The sequence below is a fragment of the Mus caroli genome, unplaced genomic scaffold (assembly GCF_978045245.1).
Source record: "Mus caroli unplaced genomic scaffold, Mus_caroli_1 scaffold_18, whole genome shotgun sequence".
Classification (NCBI taxonomy): domain Eukaryota; kingdom Metazoa; phylum Chordata; class Mammalia; order Rodentia; family Muridae; genus Mus; species Mus caroli.
In genome coordinates, this window is record NW_028227273.1 from 71605778 (window position 1) to 71633573 (window position 27796).

The following is a 27796-nucleotide window of genomic DNA, read 5'->3' on the forward strand; positions in this document are numbered from 1 at the left end:
TCTCATCAATAGACAGATCATGGAAACATAAACTAAACAGAGACACGTTGAAACTAACAGAAGTTATAGATCAAATGGATTTCACAGATATCTATAGAACATTTCATCCTAAAACATACATTCTTCCCATCACCTCATGGTACCTTCTCCAAAATTGGGCATATAATTTGTCACAAAACAGGCATCAACAGATACAAGATTTAAATAATCCCATGCATCCTATCAGATCATCACAGACAATGGCTGGTCTTTAACAGCAACAAAAACAACAAGAAAGCATACATACACATGGAAGCTGAACAATGCCCTACTCAATGATAACTTGGTCAAGGACAAAATAAAGAAATTTAAAACTTTTAAAATTTTAATGAAAATGAAGGCACAACAGACCCAAACTTATAGGACACAATGTTAACACAGTGTTAGCTAAGAGGAAAATTAGAGCTCTGAGTGCCTCTAAAAAGAAACTGGAGAGAGCATACACTAGCAGCTTGACAGCACACCTGAAAGCTCTAGAACAGAAAGAATCAAGTACACTCAAGAGTAGACAGCAGGAAATAATCAAACTCAGGGCTGAAATCAACCAAGTATAAACAAAAAGAACTATACAAAGAATCTACAAAACCAAGAGCTGGTTCTTTGAGAAAATCAACAAGATAGATAAAACCTTGATCAGAAAAGGGAGCTATAACAACAGAAACTGGGGAAATTTAAAAAACAACAACAAAAACAAACAAAAAACCCCACATCAGATCCTACTACAAAAGCCTATATTCAACAAAACTGAAAAATCTGGATGAAATGAACAATATTCTAGTCAGATGCCAAATACCGAAGTTAAATCAGGATCAAATATAAACCATCTAAACAGTCCCATAACCCCTAATGAAATAGAAGCGATCATTAAAAGTCTCCCAACCAAAAACCCCAGGATCAGATGGATTTAGCGCAGAATTCTATGAGATATTCAAAGAAGACCTAATATCAATACTCTTCAAACTATTCCACAAAAGAGAAACAGAAGGAACACTACCCAATTAATTCTATGAAGCCTCAGTTATGCTGAGTATTCTCCGTTGGGAAACGGAACGGTTTCTGTCTATCAGGAACTTTTCACGATTTCCTTTCATAGAGGACTTCATAAGAGATCTTTTTCCTACTTCTATCATGTTTAATGTTCCAAATCGATTTTTAAAACTGGTTGAGTGCATATTACTCTTATCTTCAGAAGTTATTATGTATATTTAAGAGGCATTTAACTATTATAAATTAATTTGATGACTTAAAAATGTCAATACTGAGTTGTATATTTTAAAATAAATTTTATTAGTTCAATAAAAAATTTAAAAAGCCAATGACTGGAAAAGGCACACCTCTAGGAAGACATCCTGTCTTAGGATATTGCTACATGTTCAAATATTAAAAATTCACCTAATGTTTCTGTATATGCCTCAGCCTGAGTCTGCCTTTTTCCTGGTTCAAGGAAATTTGCAACAAGAATCAGTTTTTTCAGAGACTGTTGCATACCAAGCTAGATATAGAATATACGTATTACAACCTCCAAATCATAGGAAATATTACTGAAGAGTTGGTAAAAAAAAAAATGTCAAAGCTACAGGATGTGGAGTTAATTATGGTAAACTACTGTAATGTAATTTACATTGCAATTTAAATTATGAATACATGACAGCCTGGTCATCCGCACAAAACCTCCCCCCAAAAATACATGTAATCTGAGGTGGAATAATGAGTAGAAAATCAGGATAACCAGGAATTGGGACAGATGAGTGGGTTCAAGCTCTCTGGGATGCCCCAGTTGCATGAGCTGTTCTCTCTTAAAAATACAGGTAGTCGGAAGGGGGCATTGGAAAACATAGATGAAAATAAACTTGAAGAGCTTAGGAATAGCAACAAGATTTTTTTTAAATTTTTAATTGATTTTTTATTAGATTTTTTTCATTTACTTTTCAAATGCTATCCCCAAAGCCCCCTATACACTTCCCCCACCCTGCTCCCCTATGCACCCACTCCTGCTTCCTGGCCCTGGCATCCTCCTGTACTGGGGCATATGATCTTTGCATTTTTAAAAAATTTAATACAAATATTGTACAGAATATTTTTCTGTAATAATTCACTTTTAAACCTTTATTCACTTTACATCCAAATATTGAGCCCCCTCCTCCCAGTATCTCCTCTTAAAGATTCTCCCCTCATTGCTCCCTCCTCACCCACACACCACCCCTTCACACACACCTGCACATCAAGGCACTGCTTTACTAGGCACATCCTCTGCCACTGAGGCCAGACAAGGCAGGCCATTAAGAGAAGGAGATCCACAGGCAGGCAGGCAGGCAACAGAATCAGGGATAGCTATCACTTTCATTGTTGTATTACCTGAAAAAAGACTAAGTTCGGCATCTACTACATATGTGCAGGTGGCCTAGGTTCATCTGGTGCTTGCTTTTTCTTTGGTGGTTCAGTCTGTGGGAGACTCGAGGGTTAATTGCTGCTCTTGGCCTTCCAGTGGAATCTTCTTTGGGTCTCTGAATACTTCCTCAAATCTTCCATAAGAACCCCTGAGCTTCATGTTTTATATTATTTATTTATTTATTATTTTATATCATGAGCTTCACCCCCCTCACAGTGTCCCTCCTTCCATCTCCCTCCCCTTCTTTTCTGAGATGGTATCAGTACACCTGGTGCACCAAGTCTCTACAGAATTTGGCACATTCTCTCCTACAGGGGCCAGAAAAGGCAGACCTATTGAGGAGTGAATTCCAGTCAGGCTACAGCTTTAGGGACACACCCCACTCCAGTTGTTGGGGGACCCACACACAGACTGAGCTGCATGTTTCCTACTTATGTGTCAGGGGATGCAATCCAGACCATGTATCCTCTTTTATTGGTGGCTCAGTCTCTGAAAGCTCCCAGGAGTCCAAGTTATTTGACTCTTTTGGTCTTCTTGGGGAGTTCCTATCCCATGCAGGGCATTCACTCCTTCCCCCAACTTTTCCACAAGAGTCCCCAACTTCCTTCCATTGTTTGGCTGTGGGTGTCTGCATCTATTTCTATCAGATGCTGGGTAGAGCCTCTCAGTGGACAGTTATGATAGGCTTCTGTCTAAAAGCATAACAGAGTATCATTTAATAGTGCCAGGGATTGGTGTTTGCCTATGGGATAGGTCTCCAGTTGGCCTGGTTATTGATCAGCCATTACTTTATTTCTGACTCTATCCGTGTCCCTGATTTTCCCTTAAATATCACAAACGTTGGGTCAAAACTTTTGTGGGTAGGTTGGTGTCCTTATCCTTTCACTGGGGCGGGGGTATACTGCCTGGCTATAGGAGGTATCTTCTTCAGGTTCCATGTCCCCACTGTTAGGCATGTTTGCTAAGGACATGTATCCCCCCCCCCATCCCAGGTCTCTGAGACTTCCTAGAGATTCCTCCACCCTCTATTCATTCTGCAGACCCTCTGTCTTGTCTGTCATGACACCTGATTCTAAGCCCTCTTCTCAATTCCCCTGAAACCCAGTTCCTTTTCTACCCCTGCCTTTTGTGAGTACCTTATTTTCCCTTCTAAGTGAGATTCACAATTATTGGCTTGGGCCTTCTTTCTTACTGGACTTCTTTGGATCCCTGAAGCACATTATGGGTCTGCTGTATTTATGACTTACATACACTTAACAATGAATACATACCATGAATGTACTTTTGGGTCTGAGTTAACTCAATCAGGATGGTAACTTCTAATTCCATCCACTTGCCTGTAAAACTCATGTCTTTTTTTATTTTTATTTATTTTCTAGATATAATTTTTATTAGATATTTTCTTCATTTACATTTCAAATGCTATACCAAAAGTCCCTATACTCTCCCCTCGCCCTGCTCACCAAACCACCAACTCCCGGTACCTGGCCTTGGCATTCCCCTGTACTGGGGCATATGATCTTTGCAAGACAAAGGGCCTCTCCTCCCAATGATGGCCAACTAGTCCATCTTCTGCTACATATGCAGCTAGAGACATGAGCTCTAGGGGTACTGGTTAGTTCATATTGTTGTTCAACCTATAGGGTTGCAGACCCCTTCAGATCCTTGGGTATTTTCTCCAGCTCCTCCACTGGGGGCCCTGTGTTCCATGCAATAGATGACTGTGAGCATCTACCTCTGCATTTTCCAGGCACTGGCATAGCCTCACAAGAGACAGCTATATCAGGGTCCTGTCAGCAGGTTCTTGTTGGCATCTGCCTAGGGTCTAGGTTTGTTGGTTGTTTATGGGGTGGAAACCCACGTGGGGCAGTCTCTTGGTGGTTAATCCTTTAGGCTCTCCTCTCAACTTTGTCTCTGTACTCCTTCCATGGGTATTTTGTTCTCCATTCTAAGAAGGAACGAAGTTTCCACACTTTGGTCTTCCTTCTTCTTGAGTGTCATGTGTTTTGCAAACTGTATCTTGGGTAGTCTAAATTTCTGGGCTTATCAGTGAGTGCATATCACGTGTGTTCTTTTGTGATTGGGTTACCTCACTAAGGATGATATCCTCCAGATCCATCAATTTGCCTAAGAATTTCATGAACTCATTGTTTTTAATACCTGAGTAGTACTCCATTGAGTAAATGTACCATATTTTCTATATCCATTCTTCTGTTGAGGGACATCTGGTTTCTTTCCAGCTCCTGGCTATTATAAAAAAAAGCTGAAATGAACATAGTGGAGCTTGTGTCCTTATTACCAGTTGGAATTTCTAGGTATATGCCCAGGAGAGAGGTATTGCTGGATCTTCTGGTAGTACTATGTCCAATTTTGTGAGGAACCACCAAACTGATGTCCAGAGTATTTGTACCAGCTTGCAATCCCAACAGCAATGGAGGAGTGTTCCTCTTTCTCCACATCCTCCCCAGCATATGCTGTCACCTTAATTTTTGATCCTATCCATTCTGACTGGTTTGAAGTGGAATCTCAGGGTTCTTTTGATGATTAAGGATGTTGAACATTTCTTCAAGTGCTTCTAAGCCATTCCGAATTTCTCAGTTGAGATTTCTTTGTTTAGCTTTGTTCCCCATTTTATAATAAGATTATTTGATTTTTTGGAGTCCATCTTCTTGAGTCCTTTGTAAATATTGGATATTAGTCTACTATCTGATTTAGGATTGGTAAAAATCCTTTCCCAATCTGTTGGTGGCCTTTTTGTCTTATTGACAGTGTCTTTTGACTTACAGAAGCTTTGCAATCTTATGAGGTCCCATTTGTCAATTCTTGATCTTACAGCACAAGTCATTGCTGTTCTATTCAGGAATTTTTCCCCTGTCGCATATCTTCGAGGCTTTCCCCCACTTTCTTCTCTATAAGTTTTAGTGTCTCTGGTTTTATGTGGAGTTCCTTGATCCACTAGACTTGAGCTTTGTACAAGGAGAAAAGAACGGATCAATTCACATTCTTCTACATGATAATCATCAATTAAGCCAGCACCATTTGTTGAAAATACTGTCTTTTTACCACTGGATGTTTTTAGCTCCCTTGTCAAAGGTCAAGTGACCATAGGTGTGTGGGCCCATTTCTGGGTCTTAAATTCTATTCCATTGATCTACATGTCTGTCACTGTACAAGACCATGCAGTTTTTACCATAATTGCTCTGTAGTACAGCTTGAGGTCGTGCATGGTGATTGCCCCAGAGGTTCTTTTATTGTTGAGAATAGTTTTTGCTACCCTAGGTTTTTTGTTATTCCAGATGAATTTGCAAATTGCCTTTTCTAACTCAGTGAAGAATTGGTTGGAAATTTGATGGGGATTGCATTGAATCTGTAGATATCTTTTGGCAAGATATCCATTTTTACTATATTAACCCTGCCAATCCATGACCATGGGAGATCTTTCCATCTTCTGATATCTTCTTTGATTTCTTTCTTCGGAGACTTGAAGTTCTTATCATACAGATCTTTCACTTTCTTAGTTGCAGTCACACTGAGGTATTTTATATTATTTGTGATTATTGTTAAGGGTGTTGTTTCCCTAATTTCTTTCTCATCCTGTTTATCCTTTGTGTAGACAAAGGCCACTGATTTGTTTGAGTTAATTTTATAGCCAGCTACTTCACTGAAGCTATTTATCAGGTTTAGGCGTTCTCGGGTGGAATTTTTAGGGTCACATATAAATACTATCATATCATCTGCAAATAGTGATATTTGACTTCTTCCTTTCCAATGTGCATCCCCTTGACCTCCTTTTGTTGTCTAATTGCTCTGGCCAGAACTTCAAGTACTATATTGAATAGGTAGGGAGAAAGTGGGCAGCCTTGTCTAGTCCGTGATTTTAGTGGGATTGCTTCAAGTTTCTCTCCATTTGGTTTGATGTTGGCTACTGGTTTGCTTTAGATTGCTTTTATTATGTTTAGATATTGACCTTGAGTTCCTGATCTGTCCAAGACTTTTTATCATGAAGGGGTGTTGAATTTTGTCAAATGCTTTCTCAGCATCTAACAAGATGATCATGTGTTTTTTGTCTTTGAGTTTCTTTATATAGTGGATTATGTTGATGGGTTTCCATATATTAAAACCATCCCACATCCCTGAATGAAGCCTACTTGACCATGATAGATGATCGTTTTGATGTGTTCTTGTGTTTGGTTTGCAAGGATTTTATTAAATGTTTTTGCACTGATTTTCAAAGGGAAATTGGTCTGAAGTTCTCTTTCTTTCTTGGTCTTTATGTGGTTTAGGTATCAGAGTAATTGTGGCTTCATAGAAAGAATTGGGTAGAGGACCTTCTGTTTCTATATTTTGGAATAGTTTGAGGAGAATTGGAATAAGATCTTCTTTGAAGGTCTGATAGAACTCTGCACAAAGCCCATCTGGTCCTGCACATTTTTTTGCTGTTGTTGTTTGTGAGACTGTTAATGACTGCTTCTATTTCCTTAGGAAAAATGGGATTGTTTAAATAGTTAATCTAATCCTGATTTAACTTGGGTACCTGGTATCTGTCTAGAACGTTGTCAATTTCGTCCAGGTTTTCCAGTTGTGTTGAGTATAGACTTTTTTTCCTTCTTTATTTTAATTAGGTATTTTCTTCATTTACATTTCCAATGCTATCCCAAAAGTCCCCCATACCGTCCACCCCCAATCCCCTACCAAACACTCCCACTTCTTGGCCCTGACATTCCCCTGTAATGAGGCATATAAAATTTGCAAGATCAATGGGCCTCTCTTTCCACTGATGGCCAACTAGGCCATTTTCTGATACATATGCAGCTAGAGACATGAGCTCCAGGGGGTACTGGTTAGTTCATATTGCTATTCCACCTATAGGGTTGCAGATCCCTTCACTTCCTTGGGTACTTTCTCTAGCTCCTCCATTGGGGGCTCTGTGATCCATCCAATAGCTGACTGTGAGCATCCACGTCTCTGTTTGCTAGGCCCCAGCATAGTTTCACAAGAGACAACTATATCAGGGTCCTTTCCGCAAAATCTTGCTAGTGTATGGAATGGCGTCAGCGTTTGGAGGCTGATTATGGGACGGAACCCTGGGTATGGCAGTCTCTAGATGTTCCATCCTTTTGTCTCAGTTCCAAACTTTGTCTCAGTAACTCCATCCACGGGTTGTTCTCAATTCTAAGAAGGGGTAAAGTGTCCACACTTTGGTCTTCGTTCTTCTTGAGTTTCATGTGTTTTGCAAATTGTATCCTGTACCTTGGGTATTCTAAGTTTCTGGGCTAATATCCACTTATCAGTGAGTACATATCATGTGAGTTCTTTTGTGACTGGGTTACCTCACTCAGGATGATGCCCTCCAGGTCCATCCATTTGCCTAGGAATTTCATAAATTCATTGTTTTTAATAGCTGAGTAGTACTCCATTGTGTAAATATACCACATTTTTTTTTATCCATTCCTCTGTTGAGGGGCATCTGGGTTCTTTCCAGCTTCTGGCTATTATAAATAAGGCTGCTATGAACATAGTGGAGCATGTGTCCTTCTTAATGGTTGGAACATCTTCTGGATATATGCCCAGGAGAGGTGTTGCAGGATCCGCCAGACTGATTTCCAGAGTGGTTGTACAAACTTGCAATCCCACCAACAATGGAGGAGTGTTCCTCTTTCTCCACATCCTTGACAGCATTTGCTGTTACCTGAATTTTTGATGTTAGCCATTCTGACTAGTGTGAGGTGGAATCTCAGGGTTGTTTTGATTTGCATTTCCCTGATAATTAAGGATGCTGAACATTAGAAGGTAGACTCCAAAATATCAAATAACCCCATTAAAAAATGGGGCTCAGAGCTAAACAAAGTATTCTCACCTGAGGAATACCAAATGGCTGAGAATCAGCTGAGTATAGATTTTTGTAGTAGGATCTAATGATGTTTTGGGTTTCCTCAGGTTCTGTTGTCATGTCTCCTTTTCCATTTCTGATTTTGTTAATTAGGATACAGTCTCTGTGCCCTCTAGTTAGTCTGGCTAAGGGTTTATCTATCTTGTTGATTTTCTCAAAGAACCAGCTCCTTGTTTGGTTGATTCTTAGAATAGTTCTTTTTGTATTCACTTGGTTGATTTCAGTCCTAAGTTTGATTATTTCCTGCCTTCTACTCTTCTTGAGTGAATTTGCTTCCTTTTGTCCTAGAACTTTTAGATGTACCATCAGGCTCCTAGTGTATGCTCTCTAATTTCTTTTTGGAGGCACTCAGAGCTATGAGTTTTCCTCTTAGGAATGTTTTCATTGTGTCCCATGAGTTTGGGTATGTAGTGTTTCATTTTAATTAAACTCTAAAAAGTCTTTAATCCCTTTCTTTATTTCTTTCTTGAACAAGTTATCATTGAGTAGAGTGTTGCTCAGCTTCCACGTGAATGTTGGCTTTCTATTATTTATGTTGTTATTGAAGATCAGCCTTAGTCAGTAGTGATCTGATAGGATGCATGGGATAATTTCAATATTATTATATCTGCTGAGGCCTGTTTTGTGACCAATTATATGGTCAGTTTTGGAGAAGGTACAATGAGGTACTCAGAAGAAGGCATATCCTTTTGTTTTAGGATAAAATGTTAGGTAGATATGTTAAATCCATTTATTTCATAACTTGTTAGTTTTTTAATGTGTCTCTGTTTAGATTCTGTTTCCAGGATCTATCCAGTGATGAGAGTGGTGTGTTGAAGTCTCCCACTATTATTGTGTGAGGTGCAATGTGTGCTTTGAGCTTTACTAAAGTTTAATTAATGAATGTAGATGCCCTTGCATTTGGAGCATAGGTATTCAGAATTGAGAATACATCTTGGAAGATTTTACTTTTGATGAGTATGAAGTGCCCCTCCTCGTCTTTTTTGATGACTTTGGGTTGAAAGTTGATTTTATTCTATATTAGAATGGCTACTCTAGCTTGTTTCTTCAGACCATTTGCTTGGAAAATTGTTTTCCAGCCTTTTACTCTAAAGGAGTGTCTATCTTTGTCCCTGAGGTAGGTTTCCTGTATGCAGCAAGATGTTGGGTCCTGTTTATGTAGCCAGTATGTTACTCTATGTCTTTTTATTGAGGAATTGAGTCCAATGATATTAAGAGATATTAAGGAAAAGTAATTATTGCTTCCTGTTATTTTTGTCGTTAGGGTTGGGGTTCAGTTCTTGCAGCTTTCTTCTTTTAGGTTTGTTGAAGGATTACTTTCTTGCTTTTTCTAGTGTGTTTTTCCATCCTTGTGTTGATGTTTTCCCTTTATTATCCTTTGAAGGACTGGAATTGTGGAAAGATATTGTGTGAATTTGGTTTTGTCATGGAATACCTTGGTTTCTCCATCTATGGCAATTCAGAGTTTTACTGGGTATAGTAGCCTGGGCTGGCATTTGTGTTCTCTTAGTGTCTGTACAACATATGCCCAGGATCTTGTGGCTTTCATATTCTGTGCTTAGAAGTCTGCTGTAATTCTGATAGGTCTGCCTTTATATGTTACTTGACCTTTTCCCCTTACTGCTTTTAAAATTCTATCTTTATTTAGTGCATTTGTTGTTCTGATTATTATGTGTCAGGAGGAATTTGTTTTCTGATCCAGTCTATTTGGAGTTCTAGGTTTCTTGTATGTTCATGGCCATCTCTTTCTTTAGGTTAGGGAAGCTTTCTTCTATAATTTTGTTGAAGATATTTACTGGTCCTTTAAGTTGAAAATCTTCATTCTCATCTACACCTATTTTCCTTAGGTTTGGTCTTCTCATTGTGTCCTGGATTTTTGCATTTTGCATTTCTTTGATTTTTATGTCCATGTTTTCTATGGAATCTTCTGTACTTGATATTCTCTCTTCCATCTCTTGTAATCTGCTGCTGATGCTTGCATCTATGGTTCCAGATTTCTTTACTAGGATTTCTATCTCCAGAGTTATCTCCCTTTGGGTTTTCTTTATTGTTTCTACTTCCCTTTTTAGATCTTTGATGGTTTTATTAAATTCCATCACCTGTTTGGTTGTATTTTCCTGTAAATCTTTTTGGGATTTTTTTATTTCCTCTTTAAGGACTTCTATCTGTTTGGCAGTGTTACCCTGTATTTCTTTAAGTGTACTTAAAATCCTCTACCAGCATCATGAGATATGATTTTAAATCTGAATCTTACTTTTCGGGTGTGTTGGGGTATCCAGGACTCGCTGTGGTGGGTGTACTGGGTTCTGATGACACCCTGTGGTCTTAATTTCTGTTAGTAAGATTCTTATGTTTGCCTTTAGCCATCTGGTAATCTCTGGTGTTAATATTCTAGCTGTTTCTGGCTGGAGTTTGTTCTTCCTGTTATTCTGTTAGTCTCTGTCATCACTCCTGGGAGTTCAACTCTCACCTGAGCCACAGTGGTCAGAGTACTCTCTGCAGACCAGCTCTCCTCTTACAGGGAAGGTGCCCCGAAATCTGGAGCTCAGATCCACCTCCTGAGTCCTGGGGTCAGAGCCCTCTCTAGAGCACAACTCTCCTCTGGTAAGGAAGATGCCCAGGAGTCTGGGTCTCAGCCCTGCCTCCTGGCTGAAGATGAAGGCCCGAAGGGACGCTGTCCAAAAAGCTCTGTTGCTTCTGCTGCCCATGTGCTCTCCTGAGTAGACTGGTCTCAGTGATCTCAAGATCCTGGGTGTGTTAGGGCCTGCCCAGTTCTCGACCAAGATGGTACGGGGCTAGAAAACCAAAAGGAATCCCAGCCTCTGGTTGGGCACTGTTCCTGCTGGCACAAGACCCTCCGAGATTCATTGGAACAGATGTTGCGTTCCATTCACCAGTGATCCCAAGATCCTGGATGTGCTAGGGCACCTGTGGTGTGGAGAATCCTCTGGGGACCTTGGGACCCTCCACCGGATTCATGCTGAAGATCAATTTTTTGGTTTGTTTGTTTTTAAATGCTTAACAGTATTTATTCCCTTGTGCAAATGAAATGTTTTCTACATCCATTCCTTCATTAAGAGACATCAGGACTGTTGTCAATTTCTATTAGGAATAAAGCTGCTAAGAATATAATGGAGCACATTGTTGTGGCATGGTAGGACATCTTTTGAGTATATGCCAAGGTCCCTTATAGCTGGCTGTTGTTGAAAATTTTAATCCCAATCTTGTGTTTCTACCATGTCTTTGACCATTTGGTTCCCAGATAAAACACACACAACTTTTACTATTTACAATAAGCCTTAATCAGCCCAAGATCCAGACAGATATGCTACTAGAAGTTACTTTATACTATTAGAATCTACTATTGATAACACCGAGTTATTACTGTTTCATCTGGGCTGCTCTTAACTCCAATTGGATAGTGCTCAGGGCTATGTTTTCCTGACTATGAACCCATAATGTCCCTTGTTCCTCTTTCACCTTCCTCTCCCAACCCCCAAGCCCAGGAACCCCAAACCCCACCTATGTCTTTTCTGCCCAGTTATTGCCTGTTGGCATCTTTATTCACCAGTTAGAAATAATTTGAGGGCACGGTTACATAGTGCTATATGTATCTATGTGCAGACTCTCATCTCTTGGGCTAACACTTAGAGTTACAATACATAACAAAAGACCAAATCTCAAGTCTGGCTTCAGGTAGAAATATTTCCAAATTTTGAGATTTGCAGAGTGCTTACACAAGATTGCAAACCCACCAAAAATGGAGTGTTCTGCTTTCTCCACATCCTAGCTAACATGTGCTGTTGGCTGAGTTTTTGATCGCAGCCATTCTGATTAGTGTAAGATGGAATCTCCTGGTCAATTTGATTTGTATTTTTGTGATGACTAAAAATGCTGAGCATTTCTTTATGAACTTCTCAGCCATTCAAGATTCCTCTGGTTGAGAATTCTGTTTAGCTCTCTACCCCATTTTTAAATTGGGTTATTTTTTTTTTTTTGCTGGAGTCTAACTTCTTTATGTATTTTGGATATTAGTCCTCCGTTGGATGTAGGGTTAGTGAAGATCTTCTTCCTATCTGTATGCAGCCCATCTGTCCTACTGACAGTGTACTTTGCCTTACAGAAGCTTCTCAGGTTCATGAAGTCCCATTTATCCATTGTTAATCTCAGAGCCTAAACAATTGGTGTTCTCTTCAGGAAACTGTCTCCTCTACCACAGTGTTCAAGGATATTTCCCATTTTCTCTTCTATTAGATTTAGTTTATCTAGTTTTGTATTGAGGTCCTTGATTCACTTGCAGAGTGATAAATATGGATTTATTTGCATGTTCTACATGCATAAACCCAGTTAGACAAGCACTATTTGTTGAAGATGCTCTCTTCTTTTCCATTATATTGACTTGGCTTCTTTGTCAAAAACCAAGTGTCCACAGTTCTGTGTTTATTTCTGGGTTTTTGATTAAATTCCTTTGACCAATCTCTATGTCTATACAAATACCATGCAGTTTTTATCACTATTGCTCTCCAGTACAGATTGAGATCACAGATTACTCTAGCTCCTTTACTATTCAGCAATGTTTTAGCTATTCGGTGTGTTTTGTATTTCCATATGAACATGAGAATTTCTCTTTCTAAGTGTTCCAAAAAATTGCATTGGGTTTGATGGAAATTGCACTGAATTTGTGGATTGCTTTTGGTAAGATGGCCATTTTTGCTATGTTGCTGCTACCAATCCATGAGCATGGGAGACCGGTGAAGCTTCTCACATATTCTTTAATTCCTTTCTTCAGGGACTTGAAGGGGTTGTCATACAAAATTTTCACTTAGAAGAGCTACATCAAAATATTTTGTATTATTTGTGGCTATTTCAAGAGTATTGTTTCCCTAATTTCTTTCTCAGCTCATTTATCACTTGTATAAAGGAAGGCTACTGATTTCTTTGAGGCATTTTGTATGCTGCCACTTTGCTGAAGTTGTTTTAAGCTGTAAGAATTCTCTGTAGAATTTTGGGGGTTGCTTATGTATACTATCTCATCCGTGAATAGTGAGTCCTTGACTTCTTGCTTTCTATATCCTCATGATCTCCTTCTGTTGTCTTATTGCTCTAGCTAGAACTTCAAGTACAATAATGAATACAAGAAGAGTGGACAGCCTTGCCTTTGATGTTATGGGATTGCCCCATTTATGTTTTTATTTTGTTTAGGTATGTACCTTAAATCCTTGATCTCTCCAATCTTAATACGAAGTGGGGTGGAATTTTGTCAAAGGCATTTTCAACATCTAATAAGATGATCATTAGACCTTTCTTTCAGATTGTTTATATTCCTAATATTGAGAACAATAAAATTTCTAACTCTGATTTATCACAACTAAATGACTTATTTTTAAAAATCAGTGAAAAAAATTATATAATGAAGTCAATTTGTTCACTGTAATATACTTTGCCTAAGGTCCAAATTTTGTCTTTCTAAGTTTATTATTAATATTCTACTGAAATGCTTTGGCTTGGAGAAAAGACTTTCTCCTCTTTTTAAAGTTCAACAAAATGATTTTCCAGGACACTTTTGGGGTTCCTAAACTGTACATAAACATGTACCTTACTTATTGTTCATTAGTTCTTTAATCCTTCATAGTAGTTTCACATTTGTAAGAATGCATTCAGCCATGAAAGTAAGATGAAGAAAATACCATAGTAAAGCCAGTTCCTGGGTTTTGTTTCTGGATGAATGTTCTGGGATGTATACAACATAAGCATTCTGTAACTTATTATAAAAAATAACTCAAATCTAATTCATTCCTTCTGGTATACAGAGTGGGGTGTTATGGTGCAACAGGACAGGACACGACAATGGTTTGTAGTATTCGCCCATGAGTAGGATTGCTTCTAAGAGTTATTGTAGTTTGTTTAAATCAAGGAGTATTAGTATGAGTTGAAAGCCACATTGGGATATAGTCCAGTGGATGATATCTGTCACTGACAACTCTGAAGCAATATTTTCATTTGGTTTTTGGTAGATCTTTCACTCTTCTTTGAATTCAAGAAAGGGAACAGCCTTATCTCTCAGGTTCCTAAACACTCTACATTCTTTCTGTGTGGAGCCATTTTAACTTAACCTAGTACTACTATAGCAATAAGTCCGGAGCATTAAACACAGTCTTCCTTATTTAACACAAATGCATTCTCTTTAGTACAGTGGTTCCAATTTTCATAATGCTATATAGCTCTGTCATAAAATTCAAAGCATTCTTATGCAGCAAACTCAACTGGAGACAAAAGAATGGTGTCTCAGTCCTAAGACAATCAGACATAAGCATTTCCAAAGGTCTTAAGCAACCCCTATGAGAGAGTCATTACATTCCCAAAAGGATCACTACCCATAGAATGAAAAACTTTGCTGTAGTATTAATTTTATGTTACAAGTTTGCAGAAAATCTTAGTGGGTTCACCTATGTTTTAGCAGAGACATTTTTTTCTGGGGAGATGCAACATGTGTATTCATTTACCCACCCAAAGTGGAGACTTAAAACAACCAAGTCTAACTTGGTAAACCAATGAATTTTATTGTAGTTACATACAGGAATATGAGCAAGAAGTTGTTGACAACAGCACAAGGGACACAAAGACAGTTAGCTATGCAGAAATTTGAAACCAGAATATGATACAGATCATGAATACTAGACACTGGGAGCAAGCTGCATATCTGTAGGTATATCAACAGGATAAAGATCATATTATGTTGGTGGCTCAATTTGTCCTATCTATCCTCTTTTAAGAAGTATAATTTGTCTGAGTTTCTTCATTTGAGTTAAACATACAGAATGCTCTTAGTTTCAATATTGTTTTTGAGAGGTATATTAGCTGCAATAATCACTTTCCTTTTCCATTGAATTATTTTGGTTTCAAAGTACTGTTACACAATACCACATCTTCTGGCTTTCTCACTTTGTCTCCATCATGAAATATTTGAGAATAAGTAATTTTCTTCATTGTCATATTTTCAGAGTTTCTCTCAGCAAAAATACTTGCTTCTAAGACTTGAAGACCTTTACAAGTTTGTCATGTTCATAATAATTTTCTAGTATGGAGCCTCAAGTGCCATGGAAAATACCACTTGGATAAAGTACATGCTACATTTTTTCCTGTGGAGAGTTCCTCCCCCACCCCCGCTATAAATTTCCAGATATATTGTTACACATGAGATTCGGGAAAAGGCCTTCTCTCACATTTGTGAGATTCTCTCCTGTATATATTCTCTGAAGAATTCTATGAGATGAGCCAAGAGTAAAGTATTTGCATATTTACTACATTGATATGTCTCTCTACTATATGTCTTCTCTACTAAGTTCTAAAATGGTCTATCTTGGTAAAAGATTTGTCTCATTCACTTCATTTGTAAAGTTTCACTCCTGTATGAATTCTCTCATGTCTTTTAAGACTGCCTTTGTGGGTAAAGCATTTGTCACATTCAATGCATTGGTAAGGTTTCTCTCCTGTATGAATTCTCTGATGACTTCCAAGATAGCCTTTGCTGGTAAAGCATTTGTCACATACACTACATTTGTAAGGTTTCTCTCCTCTATGAAGTCTCTGATGACTACTAAGGCTGCATTTGTGCATAAAGCATTTGTCACATTCACTACATTTGTAAAGTTTCTCTCCTGTATGAACACTCTGATGAATTCTAAGATAGATTTTTTTGATAAAAGACTTGTCACATTCACTACATTTGTAAGGTTTTTCTCCTGTGTGAATTCTCTCATGAATTCTAAGACCACTTTTGAGGGTAAAGCATTTGTCACATTCACTACATTTGTAAGGATTCTCTCCTGTATGAAGTCTCTGATGAGCTACAAGACTGTATTTTTTGATAAAGCATTTGTCACATTCACTACATTTGTAGGGTTTCTCTCCGGTATGAATTCTCTGATGAACCATAAGTTGGCCTTTCTGGGTAAAAGATTTGTCACATTCACTACATTTGTAAGGTTTCTCTCCTGTATGAATTCTCTGATGAATTCTAAGCTCTCCTTTCAGGGTAAAGCATTTGCCACATGCATTACATTTGTAAGGTTTCTCTCCTGTATGAAATTTCTGATGAATAATAAGAATGTATTTATGGGAAAAGCATTTGTTGCATTCACTACATTTGAAAGGTTTTTCTCCTGTATGAATTCTCTGATGTCTTTTTAAACTGGATTTCTGGGTAAAAGATTTGATACATTCATTACATTTGTAAGGTTTCCCTCTTGTATGAACTGGCTGATGAATTCTAAGATCACTTTTGAGGGCAAAACAGTTGTCATGTTCACTACATTTGCAAAGTTTCTCTCCTATATGACTTCGCTGATGACTTTTAAGATCGCATAGCTGGGTGAAGCATTCCTCACATTCACTACATTTGTAAGGTTTCTTTCCACTATTGGTTGGTTTCAGCATGCGTTTTTCTTTAGACTCAAAAATCTTATCAAACTCTGTACCATTGTGTTCTTTCTTATTTATATGGATTCCTTGATTTAGACTAATGATAGAATACACACTTAAACAGTTTACACAATTTTTATATTTACAAGGTTCTCTGGTGTTTCCAGTTCTATGTCTGTTTAGCTTTGATGATTCAACAGTTGTATCTCTGAGGTTAATTTTATAAGGACTATTTTGGGTGGATGCATGAGTGATTTTAGCAGGCTCGTGGCATTTATAAGACTTCTCTTGGATATTCAAATGCTGGTGTACAATTTGCTGTGCATCTTCATCCAAGACATTCTTATATTTGTAACATATATGATCATTTTCTGAAAAAACTGCAGAGATGGCAGCTATTAGTAAATGAGTAAAACAATATCCCATGTTTCCTAAAATTTTTAAGATAAATCTCAAGGATAGAGATCTTAAGAGAGGTCTTTTGTTTCACAACCATTACATGGATACTCAATAGAACCTGAAATCTCATCTATATGAAATGACAGGAAATGATAATAGCCTTCTAACTATATTTACACACCACTTCCCAGAAAGCTGGGCGGATAGGTGACTGAGCATGAAGAACTTCGAGAAAAGACCTCTATGCAAGATAATATAAACAATGTTTCTCTATTTCCTTATTTATGTTTTGTGAATAGGGACACTGTGTAGCTTTGGTCATCTAGAAATTCAGAATGTAATCCACATTGCCATGGAACTAATGATAGAAAGACCATTCTGTATGAGGACTAAACAGAGACCACAGGTCATAAAGTAAATAAGAAAGAACAAAATTCTCACAACCAACAGCTCTTCATATAAAACCTTTTGCATTTTAAATTCATAACTAACTGAGGACTTCCATGCAATAGTAAAATTAAAATATTCTAATTATTATGTGTGTGGCAATATATTTTCTTGCTCTGAACATTCAATTTTTTTTAAACTTGATAGCTTTGATTAAAAAGAGATACAGTATATAGAGAAGTTATACAGAATACAACACTGGATCTTCTTCCAAAGAATGGAGAAAAATTGAAAGGAATCACAATGAAAAAGTTTTGTTGGTAATCAGAATTTCTCTTATTCTGGGAGTCTCTACATATTTCAGAGAGTTTATATAAACAGACAGTAGGTAAATTCAAAAAAGGAATCAAGAATTTTACATGAAGAGTATTCTTACCCACAAAAAATAGATTGTTGTAATTCTCCAGCATCACATCCATGTACAATGCCCTCTGAGCACAATCAAGACATTCCCATTCCTCCTGTGAGAAGTCCACAGCCACGTCCTTGAATCTTAACAGATCCTGTAATGGAAAATTACCTGTTTTCCATATGCTCTGGATGAAAGTGTTTTCCAGGGGTGCTCTTATACAGACAAGGTAGAAAATGACATACTACATTGGTGACATTTCTAAGTTCTGTCCCCTTCATGAACTTTCTAAAGTTTTCTAAGACTTAAGCAACAGAGAAAGGAGATTTGACAATCAATTAATTTAAAAATGTGTCTGCAATTTGGATTCTATGATCCATAGTTGTTTTCCAACACCCAAATTAAATGGCACAACAGATATTTTAATTCCAATTCCTTGAAACCCAATGCTCACTTCTGAAATTTATAGGCTGTAGAAATACACACATATGCAACAATTCAGCAAGTATATCAACATACATAAATGTAAATTGAAATTTAATTTTAATTAAAGATGCTATCTAAAATAGTCAAAGTCTTTATTGTATTTTCTATTTCTCTGAAACGCAATGATATAACAGAATCATAATCAGCAAACTTTTAGGGAATATAATATACACATTTGAGGTCTAGATGCAGAAATGTATCTTTATGAAGTATGGATTGCTATCAAATAGAATCACAAGTAGTCAAGTTACAATAAGTAAAACTATGTTTTTAAATTGTATAACTATCAGCCCTGTTCAACTATGGATATTATATCAATCCTGTCTACATCTGGCTCTCACTTAATACTATGTAAAATGCTCAGCTGGACAACCTGAGACCTAAGTACAATACCCTGCCTACAACAAAGAGTTAGAATATGAAATTCAGAATTGTTGGACTAACTAAGAATCACATTTTTTTCTATAAACATAAAAGGAGTGTAAAATCACTGAACCCATTCAGCATTTCAAATGGCACACAGAAGCAATTGCTTTCTGCAGTTATTTCATGACAATATTCACAATTGAAAAGTAAATAGAAAAAAAACAGTATTAGACAGCATTAAAATTATTTAAAGTTTTCTCAAAGTTGACATATGCAATTCAGATTATAACAATTTCATAAACTCCATATGATCTTTCAGTAAAGAATAGTTATCTATAAGTAAATAAATAGCATATGTGACAATCAATGCATTCAGATGAAGTGGAATAAATCTTTTATCAAATCGAGTGTTTATATTGAGAGAGAATTATACCAATTGTTCAGGAAATTTTTTTAAACATGTCTCATGAGATTGACTTAACTGAAAATTTGAATCTTATAATGTTAACTTTATTATTATTATTCTTTTCTTTCTACAAACATTGCAGCTCACTACCATGCCTGACTTCAGTCCTAAGGGCTTGATGCACAACTCAGGGATTCAGGGGCATAATATATCACTCACTGTATATAAAAATATGCAGATGAACATTTATATAGTTAAATAAAATATTATTGTAAAGAAACACTGACACAACCCTTCAGGATTTTTACCTATTTAATACACAGCTTGGGGGGGGGGAGGAGTGAGAGAGAAAAAAAGGAGGATAAATGAAATATTTTTCCTGCTTTAAAAAAAAAAAGAAGAGAAGAATTTAAGAAAGACACTCATTTATGCTTCAAATGTTATGGTTTATGCACAGTACCAAGGCAATACTTTCCAGAAATTTCTTACTAATATAGTCTATGTGCTATAATACAAATGTACACTAACTACTTCTAAAAAATAAAACAATGGGGTAATAGAAAATAGTTATGTGTATCCTGAGAACTCACCACACAAAGCACTGGGCAGACTCTCCAAAGACAAACAAATTTCACATGTCTGCACATCCATGAACACTGTGTGACATCAAATGCCGAAAAGAGAATATTGCAATTGGCATCTCTCCCCCAAAACATCGATATTATAGTAAGAGAAAGCCACATATTCCTTCCATAATCTGTGGCTTTAGGGAGCTCAAATATTTATTATAAGGATTCAAGACAGTGAGTATATTCTAATTATATTCTTCCATAAAAATATTCTCAGTATTTCAGTTTTCATTCACATGCAGATCCACATTCATGAGGTTGTTTCTGGAAACCTGATTACCCCTGACTTACTTCGGCCCTTGATAATTTATGTCCTCTCAGTATAAAATCCAGTGAAAATATAATGGGACAAGGCTGTGCTTGTCCCATTATAAGTGAAAAATCTAAAGAATTAGTTGATTATTGGAGAACAAGAACAAAGATAAATCACAAAATACAAACACTTTAGGTAACATTACCAGAGGGAGAGAAATAAAGTCTTGAATGGTTTAAGGAAAACAAAAATATTTCAAAGAAATGTGGACAGGACACTGACCTTGGAAACATTTAGCAGAGAAGCATTCATTCTTCCTCTTGTTGCTCTCCAAGTTCCTTTGTCAGGAAAACAGACTGGAATAATTATTGAAACTTCACAATAAAGGTTTCAAGTATAGAAGCTAAAAATAATACAACTCTGTTATTGATAATACTAAACCATATAAAAAACATAAAAATGAACATGATACCAGAATACTTATCAACATTCCTACAGAGAGCATGGAATGAGATATTAAGTGAAGCTTGGAAAATGACTACAGTCTCAGCTTGTTAAACCTTAGCAGGCAACAGACACAAACAGAATACATGTATATGTGCTGCAAAATACTACTACTCAGGGTTATTACTGGGGACTGATCTTCTCGGGACTAGAGTCAGGGTGAAATGGCTAGTGGGTACTAAGATGGACGCCTAGCACTAAGTGGAGTTTTATTAGCCATCACACCTCACCCTTTAGTCACATTTCATTTTATTCTATCTGGAAGATACATCAATTTTTCTTGTGTGTCCTGTTGCCTTAGAGTACAGACATGTACTCAAACTGAAAAACTGCCATTAGATCTAGATATAGCCATTAGTGACATTTCCTATAAGCCAATTGGGGGCATTTTCTTTTATATAACAACAGATGCTATATAGAATATTTCTATATTTTCATGTTTCCAAGGCAGAAATTTAAAAAATCTAAATCAGAAAAACATAGTTGGCAACAGGAAACTATCATTTCAGAGACTGCTGAGTACAAGTTGGGTAAGGGGAAAGGCTGTAACAGTGAGAGGAAGGGGAGTGAGTTACAGAAACCCTTACTATCATATACCAGGGCAATTGGAATTATGAATACATGACAGCCTAGCTACCCACCCAAAACCTGCCTCAAAACATACATGAAACAGAAAGGGGATGAATGGGATGAAATGTGAATAACAAAAGATGGGATAGAGAATAAAGCGGCAGTTTTCTCCAGGGGCCCCATTTGACACTGTGGGGAAGTTTCACATACCCATGAGACAAATGCCAAGCATATACAAACTATCACTAATATTGTTTAGATCAATTAATGATTTTTAGAAACTCCTCATTTGAGTTGAATACTTTTCAAACTTATAGTAATTGATAAAGACTAAAGAGATGGTTTAAGTTATAATAAAGTTAGGGTTAAGAAATAGAATGTGCCCCCACGTTACACACACACACACACACACACACACACACACACACTAGCAACACCAACATCAAAATAACAGGAAATAACAATCACTGGTTATTAATGTCTTTCAACATAATGGACTCAATTCCTCCAATAAAAAGACACAGAGAACCAGAATAGATGGGAAAACAGGATCCAGTATTCTGCTGCATACAATAAACACACCTTAGCCATAAAGATAGACATTACCTCAGAGTAAAAGCCTAGAAAAAAGTTCTCCCAGTCGGTGGACCCAAGAAGCAGGCTGGAGTAGCCATTCTAGTATATAAAAAAACAGACTTTCAACCAAAATTAATCAAAAAGAGAGAGAGAGAGAGAGAGAGAGAGAGAGAGAGAGAGAGAAGAAAGAAGAAAGAAAAAAAAAGACAGGAAAAGACACTTCATACTCAAAGGAAAAATTTACGAAGATGATATCTCAACTCTGAACATCTGTGCCCCAAACACAAGGATACCCAAATTTGTAAAAGAAACATTGCTAAAGCTTAAGCCATACACATTAATATTGAGAGTACTCAACACCCCACTCTCACCAATTGACAGAACATCCAGACAAAAACTAAACAGAGAAACAATGAAACTAATAGACATTATGAATCCAGTGGATCTAACAGACCTCTATATAGTATTTCACAAAATCACAAAAGAACATACCTTCTTCTCAGCGTCTCATGGATCCTTATCCAAAATTGACCATATACACTCAGTCACAAAGCAAGCCTCAACAGATACAAGAAAAATGAAATAAAGCCTTGAATCTTATCAGACCACCATGGACTTCAACAACAGAAACACTGGAAAGTATACACATTCTGGGAAACTGAACAATTCTACTCAATGACCTCTGTGTAGGGGACAAGAGAAAGGAAGGCATTAAAGACTTTCTGAATTCAATCAAAATGAAGGCACAACATACTCAAGTATATGGACACAATGAAAGAAGTTCTAAGAGGAAAGGTCATAGCACTAAGTGCCTCTATAAAGAAATTAGAAAGTTCTCATATCAGCAACTTAAAATTACACCAAAGAGGCCTGGGTGGAAAAAAAGAAGCAAGCACACCAAAGAGGAGAAGAAGGCAGGAAATAATCAAAATCAGGGCTTAAATCAGTCAGTTAGAAACAACAACAACAAAAACATAAATAAATAAATTGATAGATAGATAGATAGATAGATAGATAGATAGATAGATTGATAGATAGATAAAATCAAGGAAACCAAGAGCTGGTTCTTTAAGAAAATAAACAAAACAAACTCTTACCCAAAATAACCAAAAAAAGTGAGTCAGAATCCAAATAAACAAAATCAATAATGAAAACAGAGACATAACAAATGACATTGAAGACATTCAAAGAATCATTAGGTTTAATTTCAAAAACCTTTACTCCACAAAATTGGGAAATCTTCATGAAATGGATGATTTTCTAGACAGATACCACTAACCAAAGTTAAATCAAGATCAGGGAAACTATGTAAACAGCCCTATAATGCCTAAATAAATACAAGCAAGTATTAAAAGTCTCCTAACCAAAAAGATCCCAGGGCCAAATGGTTTTGGTTTGAAATTCTATCAGACTCTCTAAGAGCTAATTCCAATACTCCTCAAACTATTTGACAAAATAGAAACAGATGGAACACTGCCAAACTCATTCTATGAGGCCATAGTTACTCTGATACCTAAACTGCACAAAGACACAACAAAGAGAATTTCGGAGCAATTTCTCTTATGAACATTGAAGCAGAAATACTCAATAAAATACTCACAAACCCAATCCAGGAGCACATCAAAGGCATCATCATTCATCAAGATCAAGTAGGCTTCATCCCAGGAATGCTTGGATGGTTCTATATATGAACATCCATCAACATAATCCACCATATAAATAAACTAAAAGAAAAAAATCACATGTTCATCTTATTAGATGCTGAAAAAGCCTTGGATAAAATCTAACACCCATTCTTGTTAAAGGTATTAGAGAAATCAGGGATACAGGGCTCACACCAAAAACATCAAAGAAATATATAGCAAGAAAATACCAAACATCGAATTAAATGGAGAGAAACTTAAAGCATTTCCACTAAAATGATGGACAAGACAAGGCTAGCCATTCCATCTTTATCACCTCAATATAGTAACTGAAATTCTAGCTAGAGTAATAGATAACTGTATAGATCAAGAGGATACGAATTCGAAAGGAAGAAGACAAAGTATTGCTATTTGTTCATGCTATGATTGGATACATAAGGAATGCCAAAAATGCTATTGAAGAACTCCAATAGCTGATAAACACCTTCAGCAAAGTGGCTGGATAAAAAATTAACTCAAAAGGAATCAGTAGCCTTCCTTTATACAAATGAAAATGGGCCAAGAAAGAAATTAGGGAAACAACACCCTTTAGAATAGCCACAAATAATATAAAATATCTTGGTGTGACTCTAACACAAAGTGAATGACCTGCATGACAAAAACTTCAAGTCAATAAAGAAAAAAGTTGAATAAGATATCAGAAGATGAAAAGATCTCCATGCTCATGGATAGGTAGGATTAATATAGTGATCATCTTGCCAAAAGCAATCTACAGATTCAATGCAATACCCATAAAAATTCCAACGCACTTTTTATAGAGAAATTTTCAATTTCATATGGAAAAACCAAAAACTCAGGATAGCCAAAACAATCCTGAACAATAAAAGAACTTCAGGAAGAATCACCATTACTGACCACAATCTGTTCTAATTAGCAGTAATGATAAACACCGCATAGTATTATTAAGAAACAGGCATGTTGATCAATGGAATTGAAATAAACCCACATACCTACGGGCACTTGATTTTTCATAAAGCCAAAACCATTACTGGAAATATGAAAGCATGTTCAAGCAAATGGTGCTGGACTAACTGGATGTCTACATGTGGAAGAATGAAGGACCTCAACATAAAAGTAGATATGCCCCTTCCGGTGGCGCCAGCTCCAGGTTGCATTGGGCACAACCTCAGTGGATGGGAGCAAACTCAGCGAACCGCCCCACAGTCCTCAGAGGACTCTCCATAAATCTTGGGATCACTGGTGAGAGTACCACAATATCGGTTCCAATCCCATTGTGACGGGCCTGTGACAGCGGGAGCAAGGACACGGGAAGCCTTGCCTTACCAGTGGCTCAGGTTCCTTCTGATCAGTACTGGTATACCTTGGTTTCAAACACACCAGACAGACCCAGGGTCCTCAGAGGAGACACCACTTCCAGTCACTGTAACTTGAAGCAATCCCACTTAAATCAGGAACTAGACAAGGCTGCCTACTTTCTCCCTATGTATTCAATATCATACTTGAAGTCCTAGCCAGAACAATTAGACAACAAAAGGAGGTCAAGGGGATACAAATTGGAAAGGAAAAAGTCAAAATATCACTATTTTCAGATGATATGATAATATACTTAAGTGACTCCAAACGTTCCACCAGAGAACTCCTAAACCTGATAAACAACTACAGCAAAGTAGCTGGTTATAAAATTAACTCAAACAAATCAGTGGCCTTTCTCTACACAAAACATAAACAGGCTGAGAAAGAAATTAGGGAAACAACACCCTTCACAATAGTCACAAATAATAAAAAACACCTGGGTGTGACTCTAACTAAGGAAGTGAAAGATCTGTAGGATAAGAACTTCAATTCTCTGAAGAAAGAAATTGAAGAAGATATCAGAAGATGCAAAGATCTCCCATGCTCATGGATTGGCAGAATTAATATAGTAAAAATGGCTATCTTGCTGAAAGCAATTTACAGAGTCAACATAATCCCCATCAAAATTCCAACTCAATTCTTCACTGAGTTAGAAAGGGCAATTTGCAAATTCATCTGGAATAACAAAAAACCTAGGATAGCAAAAAGTATTCTCAACAATAAAAGAACCTCTGGTGGAATCACCATGCCTGACCTCAAGCTGTACTACAGAGCAATTGTAAAAACTTCATGGTACTGGTACAGTGACAGACAGGTAGATCAATGGAATAGAATTGAAGAGCCAGAAATGAACCTACACACCTATGGTCACTTGAACTTTGACAAGGGAGCTAAAAACATCCAATGGGGGGGGGGGGAGACATTCTCAACAAATGGTGCTGGCACAACTGGCAGTTATCATGTAGAAGAATAAGAATTGATCCATTCTTATCTCCTTGTACAAAGCTCAAGTCTAAGTAGATCAAGGAACTCCACATAAAACCAGAGACTCTGAAACTTATAGAGGACAAAGTGGGGATAAGCCTCGAAGATATGGGCACAGGGGACAAATTCCTGAACTGAACAACAATGGCTTGAGCTATAAGATCAAGAATCAACAAATGGGACCTCATAAAATTGCAAAACTTCTGTAAGGCAAAAGACACTGTCAATAAGACAAAAAGGCCACCAACAGATTGGGAAAGAATTTTTACTAACCCCATTAAAAAAAATGGGGTACACAGCTAAACAAAGAATTCTCAACTGAGGAATACCAAAGGGCTGAGAAGCACCTGGAAAATTGTTCAACATCCTTAAATCATTAGGGAAATGCAAATCAAAACAACCCTGAGATTCCACCTCACACCAGTCAGAATGGCTAAGATCAAAAATTTAGGTGACAGTAGATGCTGGTGAGGATGTGGAGAAAGAGGAACATTCCTCCATTGTTGGTGGAATTGCAAGCTGGTACAAACACTCTGGAAATCAGTTTGGCGGTTCCTCACAAACTTGGACATAGTACTACCAGAAGATCAAGAAATACCTCTCCTGGGCATATACCCAGAAGATGTTCCAACTTGTAATAAGGACACATGCTCCACTATGTCATAGCAGTCTTTTTTATAATAGCCAGGAGCTGGAAAAAAAAACAGATGTCCCTCAACAGAAGAATGGATACAGAAAATGTGGTACATTTACACAATGGAGTAATATTCAGCAATTAAAAGCAATGAATTTATGAAATTCTTAGGCAAATCGATGGATCTGGAGGATATCATTCTGAGTGAGGTAACCCAATCTCAAAAGAACACACATGATATGCACTCATTGATAAGCGGATATTAGCCCAGAAATTTAGACTGCCCAAGATACAGTTTGCAACACACTTGAAACTTAAGAAGAAGAAAAACCAAAGTGTGGCTACTTCTTTTCTTCTTAGAATGGGGAACAAAATACCCATGGAAGGAGTTACAGAGACAAAGTTCAGAGCAGAGCCTGAAGGAATGACCATCCAGAGACTGCCCAACTTGGGGTTTCACCCCATAAACAACCATCAAACCCAGCCACTAGGCAGATGCCAACAAGAGCTTGCTGACAGGACGCTGATATAGCTCTCTCTTGTGAGGCTATGCCAGTGCCTGGCAAATACAGAAGTGGATGCTCATTGTCATCTACTGCATGGAACACAGGGCCCCTAAAGAAGGAGCTAGAGAAAGTACCCAAGGAGCTAAAGGGGTCGGTAACCCTATAGGAGGATCAACAATATGAAGTAACCAGTAGCCCCCAGAACTGTTTCTCTAGTTTCATATGTTGCAGAGGATGGCCTGGTCAGCCATCAATGGGAGGAGAGGCCCTTGTTCTTGCGAAGATCATATGCCCCAGTACAGGGTAACGCCAGGGCCAGGAAGCAGGAGTGGGTTGGTTGGGGAACAGGGAGGAGGTAGGGTATAGGGGACTTTTGGGATAGCATTTGAAATGTAATGAAGAAAATAACTAATAAAAGAAAAAGAAATTAATCCCTTGAGGAACCAGTAAATATCTGAAAGATTCAGAAAACATACTTTATAAAGCTACACACTTATAGTCCAAACTACTAGCATTTACTAAGCAAATTTTTATTCCTCATTAATTGTCCACAAAGCTCAAAAGCACACATGTCAATCTGTGTTGGACCTGGTAAATACCCATGGGCTTCTCACATGCTTATTACTTGCTGAGACCAGAGCTAGACCTAGTAGTATGCTGTAACCTATTACCTGCCACCCCCCCCCATCCTAGATTATCAATCAACCCTTAAGAGTAAAATCTCACATTGAAAACCCCACATCCTAACCTAAAGCCAGGTAGGAAGACAACTGACAGGCTGGAACCAAAGCAATATGACAAGCATTGATAGAATATCCCTACCTCAAATCACTAATGCAATTCCAGTGCTCCCAGTGAAATGAAATTTAAATGAAATTCAAGATAGAGAACACAAAGTACAATTTTAAGGCTATTCAACAATGTCAAATGA

The 27796-nt window shown here is 37.4% G+C and overlaps 1 protein-coding gene across 2 annotated transcripts in view; it reads right to left on the bottom strand.

Moving 5' to 3' along the window:
- Window positions 1-14724: 14724 nt before the first annotated feature.
- The window catches only part of LOC110312333 (uncharacterized), a 71788-nt gene continuing 58716 nt past the window's right edge, over window positions 14725-27796 (bottom strand). The window contains exons 4-7 of one of the 2 annotated variants that reach the window (XM_085833046.1): window positions 20357-20412; window positions 19783-19848; window positions 17962-18088; window positions 14725-17119 (exon numbers count right to left, since the gene is read on the bottom strand). In XM_085833046.1, coding sequence (XP_085689172.1) covers window positions 15705-17119; window positions 17962-18088; window positions 19783-19848; window positions 20357-20412 — 1664 coding nt within the window. In that variant the 3' untranslated portion in view covers window positions 14725-15704. The remainder of the gene's footprint in view (window positions 17120-17961; window positions 18089-19782; window positions 19849-20356; window positions 20413-27796) is intronic. The other variant, XM_085833045.1, reaches the window with a different exon arrangement.